Below are 13,732 nucleotides of genomic sequence, written 5' to 3'. Positions count from 1 at the left end.
ATTTGTGAATGTTGAACCAGCCCTGTAGGCCAGGAATGAATCTCACTTCATCATGGTGAATAATTCTTATATGCTGTTGAATTCGATTTGCTAGTATTTTACTGAGAATTTTTGCATCCATGTTCATCAGGGATATTGGCCTGTAGTTCTCTTTTTTTTACTGGGTCTCTGTCTGGTTTAGGAATCAAAGTAATGCTGGCTTCATAGAATGAGTCTGGAAGTTTTCCTTCCCTTTCTGTTTTTTGGAATAGCTTGAGAAGGATAGGTATTATTTCTGCTTTAAATGCCTGCTTTAGAATTCCCCTGGGAAGCCATCTGGTCCTGGACTCTTATTTGTTGGGAGATTTTTGATAACTGATTCCATTTCTTCACTGGTTATGGGTCTGTTCAAGCTTTCTATTTCTTCCTGTTTGAATTTTGGGAGTGTGTGGGTGTTTAGGAATTGTCCATTTCTTCCAGGTTGTCCAGTTGTTTGGCATGTAATTTTTCATAGTATTCCCTGATAATTGCTTGTATTTCTTTTTATTTATTTATTTATTTATTTATTTTAATTTTTTTTTTTTAACGTTTATTTATTTTTGAGACAGAGAGAGACAGAGCATGAACAGGGTAGGGGCAGAGAGAGAGGGAGACACAGAACTGGAAGCATGCTCCAGGCTCTGAGCCATCAGCCCATAGCCCGACGTGGGGCTCGAACTCACGGTCCGTGAGATCGTGACCTGAGCTGAAGTCGGACACTCAACCGACTGAGCCACCCAGGCGCCCCTAATTGCTTGTATTTCTGAGGGATTGGTTGTAATAATTCCATTTTCATTCACAATTTTATCTATTTGGGTCCTCTCCCTTTTCTTTTTCAGAAGCCTAGCTAGAGGTTTATCAATTTTGTTTATTTTTTCAAAAAACCAACTCTTGGTTTCATTGATGTGCTCTACAGTTTTTTTAGATTCTATATTGTTTATTTCTGCTCTGATCTTTATTATTTCTCTTCTTCTGCTGGGTTTGGGGTGTCTTTGCTGTTCTGCTTCTATTTCCTTTAGGTGTGCTGTTAGATTTTGTATTTGGGATTTTTCTTGTTTCTTGAGATAGGCCTGGATTGCAATGTATTTTCCTCTCAGGACTGCCTTCGCTGCATCCCAAAGTGTTTGGATTGTCGTATTTTCCTTTTCATTTGTTTCCATATATTTCTTAATCTCTTCTCTAATTGCCTGGTTGACCCATTCATTCTTTAGTAGGGTATTCTTTAACCATTCTTTTGGAGGTTTTCCAGACTTTTTCCTGTGGTTGATTTCAAGCTTCATAGCATTGTGGTCAGAAAGTATGCATGGTATGATCTTAATTCTTGTATACTTATGAAGGGCTGTTTTGTGACCCAGTATGTGATCTGTCTTGGAGAATGTTCCATGTGCACTCGAGAAGAAAGTATATTCTGTTGCTTTGGGATGCAGAGTTCTAAATATATCTGTCAAGTCCATCTGATCCAATGTAGCATTCAGGGCCCTTGTGTCCTTATTGCTCCTGTGTCTAGATAATCTATCCATTGTTGTAAGTGGGGTGTTAAAGTCCCCTGCAATGACCACATTCTTATCAATAAGGTTGCTTATGTTTGTAATTGTCTTATATATTTAGGGGCTCCCATATTCGGCGCATAGACGTTTATAATTGTTAGCTCTTCCTGATGGATAGACCCTGTAATTATTATATGATTCCCTTCTTCATCTCTTGTTACAGGCTTTAATTTAAAGTCTAGTTTGTCTGATGTAAGTATGGCTACTCCAGCTTTCTTTTGACTTCCAGTAGCATGATAGATTGTTCTCCATCCCCTCACTTTCAATTTGAAGGTGTCCTCAGGTCTAAATTGAGTCTCTTGTAGACAGAAAATAGATGGGTCTTGTTTTTTTATCCATTCTGATACCCTATGTTTTTTGGTTGGCACATTTAGTCCATATACATTCAGTTTTATTATAGAAAGATATGGGTTTAGAGTCATTGTGATGTCTGTAGGTTTCATGCTTGTAGTGATGTCTCTGGTACCTTGTCTCACAGGATCCCCCTTAGGGTCTCTTGTAGGGCTGGTTTAGTGGTGATGAATTCCTTCAGTTTTTGTTTGTTTGGGAAAACCTTTATTTCTTCTTCTATTCTGAATGACAGACTTGCTGGATAGAGGATTCTTGGTTGCATATTTTCTCTGTTCATCACATTGAAGATTTCCTGCCATTCCTTCTGGCCTGCCAACTTTCAGTAGATAAATCCATCACTAGTCTTATCAGCCTCTCTTTATGTGTTACAGCATGTTTATCCCTAGCTGCTTTCAGAATTTTCACTTTATCCTTTTATTTTGCCAGTTTGACTATGATATGTTATGCAGGGGATCGATTCAAGTTACGTCTGAAGGGAGTTCTCTTTGCCTCTTGGATTTCAGTGCCTTTTTCCTTCCCCAGTTCAGGGAAGTTCTCAGCTATGATTTGTTCAAGTACACCTTCAGCACCTTTCCCTGTCTCTTCCTCCTCTGGAATCCCAATTATGCATATGTTAGTACGTTTAGTTGTGTCACTTAGTTCTCTAATTCTCCCCTCATACTCCTGGATTTTTTAATCTCTCTTTTTCTCAGTTTCCTCTTTTTCCATAGTTTTGTCTTCTCATTCACCTATTCTCTCCTCTGTCTCTTCAATCCAAGCTGTGGGCGCCTCCATTTTATTTTGCAGCTCATTTATAGCATTTTTTAGCTCCTCCTGACTGTTTCTTAGTCCCTTGATCTCTGTAGTAATAGATTCTCTGCTGTCCTGTATACTTTTTTCAAGCCCAGCAATTAATTTTATGACTATTATTTTAAATTCATTTTCTGTTACATTGCTTAAATCGTTTTTGATCAGTTCGTTAGTTGCCGCTACTTCCAGGAGTTTCTTTTGAGGAGAATTCTTCCGTTTCGTCATTTTGGATAGTCCCTGGAGTGGCACGGAACTGCAGGGCTCTTCCTCTGTGCTGTCTGGAGTAACTCGCGCTGGTGGTCAGGGCCGCAGTCAGACCTGATGTCTGCCCCCAGCCCACCCCTGGGGCCACAGTCAGACTGGTGTGTACCTTATCTTCCCCTCTCCCAGGGGTGGTGTGGCCCCTGTCTGGGCTACTTACACATTGCCAGGCTTGTGGTGCTGCTTAGATGGGATCTGACGTATTAGCCGGGGCGGATCCGCAAGGTGCACAGGGGCTGGAGGGGCAGACTCAGCTCGCTTTGCCTTTGGTAGTCTGCTTCGGGAGGGGCCCCTCTTCCATGGGCCCCTTGTCTCCACTTGGCTCTAGAGAGTCCATTCTGCTAGTCTTCTGGCGGTTTTTCTGGGTTATTTAGGCAGATGTGGGTGGAATCTAAGTGGTCAACAGGGCACGGTGAGCCCAGTGTCCTCCTGTGCTGCCATCTTCCTCACCATGGTCTGTTAATTTTTTTTTACGGTCACAAGATAGTGTATAGTAATTGCAAAATTTTATTTATATATATTAAGTCAGTTAGCCAAACTTTTAAAATAATGACTTTTTGAAACCCTAGGTGTCTAGTATCCAAGAGTCCCTTAGTTCTAAAAAGGACCTTAGTAATCACATAGAAATTACATATGTGGTGCTTCATATGTAGTCTGTCCTTTTGCAGACCTTTGTCTTCAGATGGTCTACTCTGCTTTTTGTCAGATTAGACATATATCATGTGTGACCTCTCAAAACCCTAACCCTTACTTGACAGAAGTAGAATAAACAAATCTCTTTACAATTTGGAAAGAGTTTGCCTTTTACTGCCCTTCAGAACCATCGAACCATTCTGAAAACAAAGCCTTCTAACATCAACTTCATAATTTCACTTATTGTGCTTAAGGAAGAATCTGACATATGTGTTACTAATAGTCCGCTACCAAAAATGTTGACTTCTCAATTGCTAAATGCCTTTCATGGTTCTCCATGGCTGGCTAGACTGTCTTCCTGTTGGGTACATCTATCTATCTGAAAACTGATTGATTTTTCATGGATAGTCAACAGCATATACAGTTCATGTCTTGTGTGATGACTATCCACCTTTGCCTAGCAGTCTGTACTTTGCCCAGGGGCATCCCTGTGGTCAGAGGGGCGGTGATGACTGGGAGTTGGAGACTGAACTTTGCTAAGAAGCCCTTTAATCTTGGCTGGCATGGGCCTCACACTTGCCCTCAGAATGCGGAAAGGTAGCCCAGGAGAAAGACAGGCAGAAGTCCAACCTGTGTCACTGTTTTGGTTGCTGCTCAGTAGAGCTGTTGGCTGAGACCTGCTTGAGTCTCTTCTGGCCCCTCGTCTGTTCAGGAACATACACACACACACACACACACACACACACTCAATCAACCTGCTGTAGTGACAAAATGGATGTTGGGCTGTGGCATTAGTAAAAATGATATCCAGTCTCTTAAAAAAAAAAAAAAAAAAGACTCACCTGTGTCCCTGGCCAGGCACCCCATGCTGATCAAGAAAGGCCAAACCTGCTCCTTCGAACTCCATAGTCTGTGACCCCAGAGAGCTAGGCCAGGCCTTTCCATGCTCCCAGCTGGGTGCCAGTAGATGTTTACTGCCTGCCTGGAGCCCACCTGCTCAGGCACAAGTCAGAGTAAAATATTAGGAGCAGAAAAAAATATCATATTCTTATACAAGTAATGATAGAAAGAGCATACACATTTTTTTTAATTTAATTTTTTCTAAATTTACATCCAAATAGTTAGCATATAGTGCAACAATGACTTCAGGAGTAGATTCCTTAGTGCCCCTTACCCATTTAGCCCATTCCCCCCTCCCACACCCCCTCCAGTAACCCTCTATTTGTTCTCCATATTTATGAGTCTCTTCTGTTCTGTCCCCCTCCCTGTTTTTATATTATTTTTATTGCCTTTCCCTTATGTTCATTTGTTTTGTCTCTTAAAGTCCTCATATGAGTGAAGTCATATGGTATTTGTCTTTCTCTGACTAATTTCACTTAGCATAATACCCTCCAGTTCCATCCACGTAGTTGCAAATGGCAAGATTTCATTCTTTTTGATTGCCGAGTAATACTCCATTGTATATATGTACCACATCTTCTTTATCCATTCATCCATCGATGCACATTTGGGCTCTTTCCATACTTTGGCTATTGTTCATAGTGCTGCTATAAATATGAGGGTGCATGTGTCCCTTCAAAACGGCACACCTGTATCCCTTGGATAAATACCTAGTAGTATTTATCCAGGGATTTATCTAGAGTACTTATCCAAGGATAAATTTATCCAGTATTTATCCCAGCAATTGCTGGGTTGTAGGGTAGTTTTATTTTTAGTTTTTTGAGGAACCTCCATACTGTTTTCCAGAGTGGCTGCACCAGCTTGCATTGCCACCAACAATGCAAAAGAGATCCTCTTTCTCCGCATCCTCGCCAACATCTGTTGTTGACTGAGTTGTTAATGTTAGCCATTCTGACAGGTGTGAGGTGGTATCTAGAGCATAAACATTTTGAGATTATTGGTGCTAAGATACCAAATTATATAAACACTTATGTGATTCATCTGATTTTTCTTCGAATTCTGAAAGGTATGTTTCATGTAGTTATTTTTTTTGCCTTTATGTCAATGATACGTATATTTTAATTTGGTGGAAGAAAACCAACACTTAAAAATTTTTTTAATGTTTTATTTTATTTTGAGAGACACAGTGGAAGCAGGGGAGGGGTAGAGGGAGAGGGAGACACAGAATCCAAAACAGGCTCCAGGCTCTGAGCCATCAGCACATTCCCCGATGTGGGGCTCAAACCCACAAAGGCGAGATCATGACCTGAGCCAAAGTCAGGCGCTTAACTGAATGAGTCACCCAGGCACCTCTGAAAGCCAACACTTTAAAGCTAGCTGAGTTTTTCTCCGGAGTCCTCTCCTTTCTTTAATGTGCCATACCTTGTACCTGATACCCCGTTCACATTACTGTGCCTTTAAAAATAGTCTTCTGGGGTGCCTGGGTGGCGCAGTCGGTTAAGCGTCCGACTTCAGCCAGGTCACGATCTCGCGGTCCGTGAGTTCGAGCCCCGCGTCAGGCTCTGGGCTGATGGCTCGGAGCCTGGAGCCTGTTTCTGATTCTGTGTCTCCCTCTCTCTCTGCCCCTCCCCCGTTCATGCTCTGTCTCTCTCTGTCCCAAAAATAAATTAAAAACGTTGAAAAAAAAAAATTTAAAAATAGTCTTCTTAGGGTGCCTGGGTGGCTCAGTCAGTTAAGCATTTGACTCTTGATTTTGGCTCAGGTCATGATCTCACAGTTGAGTGAGTTTGAGTCCCACATTGGGCTCTTCACTGGCAGCGTGGAGCCTGCTTAGAATTCTGTCTCTTTCCCTCTCTCTGCCCCTTCTTACAGTTTCTGTCTCTCTCAAAGTAAATATACTTAAACAAACAAACAAAAAAAAACCTTCTTAGAGGGATCTATTTAGGTTTTAAAAAATATCATTTAGTACTTTATGACTATAAAAATAATTCCTCCTCAAAAAATTAAAAATAGAAATACCATGTGATTCAGTAATTCCACTACTGGGAGCACCTCAGTCAGTGTCCAACTCATTTTTTTTTTTAATGTTTATTTATTTTTGAGAGAGAGAGAAACAGAGTGGGAGCAGGAGAGGGACAGAGAGAGGGAGACACAGAATCCAAAGCAGGCTCCAGGCTCTGAGCTGTCAGCACAGAACCCAACACAGGGCTTGAACTCATGAACTGTGAGATCATGACCTGAGCTGAAGTTGCCTGCTTAACCAACTGAGCTATCCAGGTGCCCCAAATGTCCGACTCTTGATTTCAGCTCAGGTCATGATCTCACAGTTTGTGAGATTGAGCCTCGTGTTGGGCTTTGCATTAACAACATGGAGCCTGCTTGGGATTCTTTCTCCCTCTCTCTCTGCCTCTCCCTCTCTCTCTTTCAAAATAAATAAATAAACATTAAAAAAAATATAATCTCACTACTAGGTATTTACCAAAGAAAACAAAAACATTAACTCAAAAATGTAGATGTTCACTGCAGTGTTATTTACAAGAGCCAAGATATGGAGGCAACCTAAGTGTCCATCAGTAGATGAGTGGGTAAGGAAAATGTGGTATATGTACACAAAGGAATATTACATAGCATAAAAAAGGATGAGATTGTGCCATTTGAAATAACATGGGTGGACCTAGAGGGTATTACGCTAAGTGAAATAAGTCAGACTGAGAAAGACAAATATATGATTCTACTTATAAGTGGAATCTTTAAAAAAAATGAATAAATAAACAAAAAGCAGAATCAGACCTGTAAGTACAAAGAAAGACCTGTAAGTACAAAAAAAAAAGAAAACAAAAAAACCTGATGGCTGCCAGAGGGGAGTGGGTGGGGGGTATGGGCAGCATGGGTGAAGGAGAGTGAGAGATACAGGTTTCCAGTTATGGAATCAGTAAGTTATGGGAATGAAAGGAATATGGTCAATGGTATTATAACAGCGATGTAATGGGGCAGATGGTAGCTACACTTGTGAGCACAGCATAATGTATAAACTTGTCAAATCACTAAGTTATACACCTGAAACTAATATAATACTGTGTTTCAACCACACTGAAATTAATAAAAATTCCTGCTCAGTGCAGGCATTTTGAAAAAATGTAAAAACGTACAAAAGTTATTGAAGCCCTATATTCAAGGATAACCTAATTAAATTGTAATTATATCCTTTCACTTTTTTTTTCCTATGAGAGATCTTTTAAAAAGGATTATACCACGTATTTGTGATCTTTTCTCTTAGTTCTCATGCACATGAAATGGACAATAAGCAATTTTGGAAAGTCTACTATGAACATCTAGAAAAAGCAGCTCTACATGCTGGTATGTAAGGGGAAGTGAAAGGGAGGCTGGGGAAAAAAAGGTGGTTTAACTATTTAATTTTTTACTGCTTAATTGTGCATGAAATCAGGAAACAGAAATGAATAATGTACTATCCTGATAACCTTTGGATATATTTTATTGTTTCCTCATATTACTAGAGCTAGAAACACCCTCACATGAGGAGACCCAGAGGACAAATGTTAACATTTCTCTAGTGGTTCCAATGACTTTTTTTCTTGCAGAGAAAGAGCTGCAAAATGATGTAAGAGATGAGAAGTCCATTGGAGATGAAAGTTGGGAGCAGCCTCAGGAAGGAGATGTTGGAGCTCTTTATCATGAGCAGTTAACATCAAAAACTGACTGTCAGGAAAGACTGGACCACACCAACTTCCGATTTTTGCTCTGGCGAGCTCTGGCAAAATTCCCAGAGAGGGTAGAGCCACGGTCCAGGGAGCTTTCTCCACTTTTCCTGAGATTTATCCAGTAAGTATTCCTTTCCAGGAATATGTCCCTGGTAGAGTATGAGGAAGAGAAGATGTGAAGTCTTAAACTCCCAAGTAGGCTGTTTTTTTAGTATGTCCATCACATTTTCAAACCATTGGCTCATCTGTAAAGCACTGGCTCTCTCAGATAACAGCTAGTTTTTTTTTTGCCACTTAATTTGACACCAGTTAAATTGTAACCATGCCACAAATGGTGTTAATAAAAATTCCAAGTTAAAAAAAAATTATAGGGGCAACTAGATGGCTCAGTTGGTTAAGTGTCTGACTTTGGCTCAGGTCACGATCTCATGGTTCATGGGTTTGAGCCCCACATTAGGCTCTGTGCTGACAGCTTGGAGCCTGGAGCATGCTTTGGATTCTGTGTCTCCCTCTCTCTCTGCCCCTCCTCTGTTCATGCTCTGTCTCTCTCTGTCTCAAAAATAAATAAGCATTAAAAAAAATTTTTTTTAATTGCAGGTTACAAAATAAGAAAGGCTTGTTGAATTAGATTAGCATACAAAGGCCTTGTTATTTTTTTGCCTTGTTGTTTCATTGCCTTCCTTGGGGCTTTAACGTGTTTTCCAGAAACCCAGCCCCAGCCACTGTGTTGTCAGCCTGCTTATGTTTTTTCCAGAAACCCAGCCCCAGCCACTGTGTTGTTAGCCTGCTTATGTTTCCTAGGATGCTGAGGGGGAATGTACTTTGTCTGTTACTACAGAATAACAACTTTCTGGAGCATTGCTTTGTTTTGAGTAGATAATTGGATGACTTTAAAACTCTAAAGATACGGGATGTGATGTACAGAACAGGAATAATCATCAATGAAGAGTATGTTTTATAGTAGTATTTCATTATATGGGAAAGTGTCATATTTGTAGCTTAAGCAGGCTACAAACCACAGCATGCTTGGCTTGTTCCAAGAACAGCAAGAAAGTCTGAGTGGCTATAGCAGTGACCCTGGGAGAAAATAGTTAAAGATTAGGCCAAAAACTTAACAGGAGACCAAATTGTGTAGGGCCTTCAAGTGACAGTAAAGGAGTTGTTTTTTTTCTGTTAGTGAAATGGAAAGACATCAGAAGGTTTAAACAGAGGTGACATGACTTAAGATTTCTTAAGGATTTTTCTAGCTGTCATGTCAAGAATAGACTGTGGGTCGGTCAGAGCAGATAGACCAGCTTCAGAGATTATAAAGTCCGGTAAGAAATGTGGGTGACTTGACCAAGGTTGTAGTAGTACAGCTGATGAGGGGTGGTTGAGTTCTGCATATTCTTGGAAAGATTTCAAGTCAGTAAAATATATTTGGGGGGGATTACACTTAGAACAGCCTGTGCAGTTTGGTCAGCCAACAGATCAGATGTGTAGGTGTTTGGGGGAAAAGGGGGAATGTTGGTACAGGAAGGTGAAAGGGGAGGAATTGGGGATGTCTCTAAGGTTTTGAGCTGAGCGACTGGAAGAAGAGAGTCACCAGTTACTGAGATTGGGAGGAAAGCACAGGTTTGCAGATGTGTGGGGGAGATCAGGAATTCATTTTTCTAGGTGTTATGTTTGGGATACTGAATAGCCATCTAAGTAGGGATGTTGAATAGGCAGTTGAATTTGAAGTTTAAAGTTGGAGGGAAAGGTTTGGCCTAAAGATTATAAATTGAGAATCATCGGTATACACATGATTTTTAAATCGTGAGACCAGTAGGGGCGCCTGGGTGGCGCAGTCGGTTAAGCGTCCGACTTCAGCCAGGTCACGATCTCGCGGTCCGTGAGTTCGAGCCCCGCGTCAGGCTCTGGGCTGGGCTGATGGCCCAGAGCCTGGAGCCCGTTTCCGATTCTGTGTCTCCCTCTCTCTCTGACCCTTCCCCGTTCATGCTATGTCTCTCTCTGTCCCAAAAAATAAATTAAAAAAGTTGAAAAAAAAAAATTAAAAAAAAAAAATAAATCGTGAGACCAGGAATGAAGCTACACCTAAGGTGTAAACATAGAGAGAGAAGACTTCTAAGGACTGATAGCTGAGATTTAGAAGTTGGGAGATAAGGAGCCAGCAAAGGAAGCCAGAAAGAGTGAGAGAGAAGAACCAAGACCATGTAGCATCCCAGGTGCCACATGAAGAAAGCATTTTGAAGAGGGAGTAATTAGTTGGATCATACATATCTGAGATGTCAGTCAGATAAAGCATAAGAATTGATCATTGGCTTTAGAAGGCATCTTAACAAGAGTTGTTTTGGTTAACCTGGTAGGGATGAAAGCCTGATTAAAATGAGCTTAAAAGGAAACAGAACTAAAAATGAAAACAGCAAGTGTGGATAGTTCTTGTAAAAAAGAAGCAGACAGGTGCAGGGTGATGTGGGAGTGGAGAGAGCTGCTGTTGGTAGGTTGCTGTTGAAGATTTAAGTAGCACACCTCTGTAATGCTGGTGTTGTGAATGATCCAGAAAGGAGGGAAAATTTGTAATGTAAGAGAGGGAATAAAATTGCTGGAGTCATGTCTTTGAATAGTTAAGATAGGATCCAGTGCATAAGTAGAAAAGTTTATATGAATAATTCATTCTGGCAAAGGTTACAAACAAAGATTCAGGCAGGTCAGTAGGTTCCATGGTGGAAGAGCAATGATTTTTTCACCTAATTCTTCAGGCTTCAGTTTATTTATAGCATGAAAACGATATTTAGCTGCCCTGCCTTGTTTTGAAGATCATATAAAATAATCTTTATCAGTTGTTTTGTGCGCTACAAAGAGCTATACATATGGAAGCAAGTACTAATGGTGTTAACAGGAAATAAATTTCCTGCTCTGTTAATTTTCTAAATTTTTCCCTAAAGAAAGAAAGGGATTACTAATAGATTCCTGGGAATGGAGAGAGGAGCCTGTAACAAGATGTCGTTCCTGAGTTTAAGAAGACTTAGAGACTATAGATAAACAATATTTTTTTAAAAGATATACAATTTAAGAAATATTTAACATTAGTTGGCAACGATTACCTGTGGCAAATACTTTTATAGATGATCCAAACTAATGGAAAATGCAAATGTCACCTTTCATTTTGACTTTGAAATATATTATGGGCTTTTTATTTTATTTTTTTTTACTAGAAATTTACATTTCTAAATATGTTTCCAACAATTCAGTGTTAGAACTAATTTGTGAATCCCTTGTAAACAAACATTCTTTGAGAAGAACCAAACCAGAGGCAGGAGTGACTAACAATGACAATACCTTGATAACAGGTGACATCTAAAGAGTCCCTGCTCTGTGCTAGAAGCACTCTTGTGAGTGCTCCGTGTGAGTTATCTTACTTAACAAACACTAGTGAACATGCTGTGCATGGAGATACAGTTTAAAATTTATGTTCTATATGGTTAACTGAGTGTTGGGATTATAGTGGGGGTGCTGTTCAGTAGATGATGGTATGGTTTGTAACCGACACAGCAACCTTGTTCATTTTATTTATTCGTCTGCCTGGTAGGTATCAAGTGCTAGATCCTGCTGGCTGAAAATACAGAGTTGACTATAGTAAAGCGTCCTAGCTCTCCAGGGCTAGTTTCGTGTATTCACCTGGAGTTTAACGTGTGTTGACCTGTAGTGTCTTCCAGGTGTGCTACCCTCAAACATGTTATTTTATCAGTGTATTTTTGAGTGCAGACTTTAAAGCCTGTCTGATCGACTTCCTTGTGTCTGTAGCCCAGTGCCGTCCATGCACAAAACAGACCACAAATGAACAAGTTGTTGGATGATGGAATTAAAATGACTCAAAAGCAATGCACTCTGTGGCAGCCTTCAAGATAATATTAGTTACTTCAAATAGCAGACCAAAATTAAAGGGATGGAATCTAATAAAAACAAACATGAATAGGAATTGGATGAGCTTAGTTTAAAGAGGCAAAACACAAATACTTTGTGATTTTCATTACCTGGACATTCAGTTTGAGTCTGTGTCATGCTGTGTCTGCCCCTGAAAGCAATGGAGTTGACAGTCCACCTGTCTTACCAGACCACGTCCAGAGGACTGAATTTTGCTGTGGCACTATATTTGCAAAAGGACATTGGCAAAGTACAGTGGGTCTGGGTGAAAGTGACTGGCATGGTGTTAGTGCTATGCTTTCCTTATTTAATAAAATCCACCCCTATACCCACCTCCCCCAGTTACGGTTCCAGAGACAGAGAGACTGATTTCAGCGCAGGCCAAAAGAGATTTTTCAAATATTTTTAACAGTGTAACAGTGGGATTTAAAAAGTGTAGCTGCAATTAATGGTAGGTTTGCCAAACCAGGTACTTAAGAGGGGCTGAATAAGAAAGAATAATGTGAGGAGGTTTGGCTAAGGTGCCCCTGGTGACTCTTCATTGTGTGACTCTGAACCGTGGATGTACATCCATCTGTCACAAACAGAATTAGGACAACTCCGCTTCATCTCTTTCCACTGTAGCAACGAGTATTACCCAGCAGACCTGCAGGTCGCTCCCACCCAGGATCTGCGCAGGAAAGGCAAAGGGGTGGCCGCGGAGGAGACTGAAGAGGAACCCGATGCTGGAGATGATGAAGAGCTGGAGGAAGAAGCGGTGCCCATGGGTAAGCCCTCACAGAAGAAAAAGACCAGAAGAGCTGCAGCAAAGTAAGTTCAACATTGCTGGAAGATCACAGATCCAGGGTTCTGGGAGAAACGGGAAGAGACCTCTGATGGCCTAAGTGTGACATAGCCTTGGACAAGACGAACCACTCAGATAATTACTCAGAGAAGTGCTGCGTCGCCTTGCGATTTTCTTTTGCAGCCTAAAGAAACCTGCCAGTTTTCTGAGTTTTTTGGTTGCTTATTACTACTTATTTTGCCCCTGACTTGAGTTGTCGGGATTTTTGGGGTCATCTAATCATAAGTGCTTTTTATCGACAAGAGCATTGGTCCTCAAGTGGTTGAATGCTCTTTGATCTTTGCCCTTCACTCTCATGGCACCAGGGTGTTATTTTGTGTGCTAGGGGAACACGTAATGGAACATCTCTTATAAATCTGTCAGCACTTTTGCCTTTTGACTTGTCCCTACCCCTTGCCCCCATTACATTCTCTTTCCTGTCATCTGGGGTGTTCACTTACGTAAATTGTTAAGAAACCTCAGAAAAAGTAGAAGTGATCAGGCTTTCAGAAGTTACTGCAGCTTCCTTGAAGACTGTCTGCATTGAGGCTGCAAGGATCCAGTGTATTGGTGCTACCGTGTTATTTTAGCACTTTATAAATCTCAAACTGATCTGCCTATTTGTTCAGTCTTCCCACGAGCCTTTTATTGGTTCATTCAGCAGCTGTTCTGAGTGCATTTTGTTAAGTGTTGGGCTTCAGAGCTACACAGGAAGCACAGTCTAATGCCTGGTCAAATTTTTTTATAGAAGTATTTTTAAAGGAGTTTTAGGGCAGGACAAATCC

General features: G+C 40.8%; 1 protein-coding gene across 2 annotated transcripts in view; it reads left to right on the top strand.

Annotated features, from left to right (window-relative positions):
• UTP20 (UTP20 small subunit processome component) overlaps positions 1 to 13,732 on the top strand; it is a 109,678-nt gene that overhangs the window by 31,557 nt on the left and 64,389 nt on the right. For both annotated transcript variants that reach the window (XM_058741642.1, XM_058741641.1), the window contains exons 20-22: positions 7,777 to 7,856; positions 8,099 to 8,339; positions 12,749 to 12,934. In XM_058741642.1, the coding sequence (XP_058597625.1) occupies positions 7,777 to 7,856; positions 8,099 to 8,339; positions 12,749 to 12,934 (507 nt within the window). The remainder of the gene's footprint in view (positions 1 to 7,776; positions 7,857 to 8,098; positions 8,340 to 12,748; positions 12,935 to 13,732) is intronic.

The sequence above is a fragment of the Neofelis nebulosa genome, chromosome 8 (genome assembly GCF_028018385.1).
Source record: "Neofelis nebulosa isolate mNeoNeb1 chromosome 8, mNeoNeb1.pri, whole genome shotgun sequence".
Classification (NCBI taxonomy): Eukaryota; Metazoa; Chordata; class Mammalia; order Carnivora; family Felidae; genus Neofelis; species Neofelis nebulosa.
Note: the sequence above shows the minus strand (reverse complement) of the source record. Positions and strands in the feature narration are given on the sequence as shown.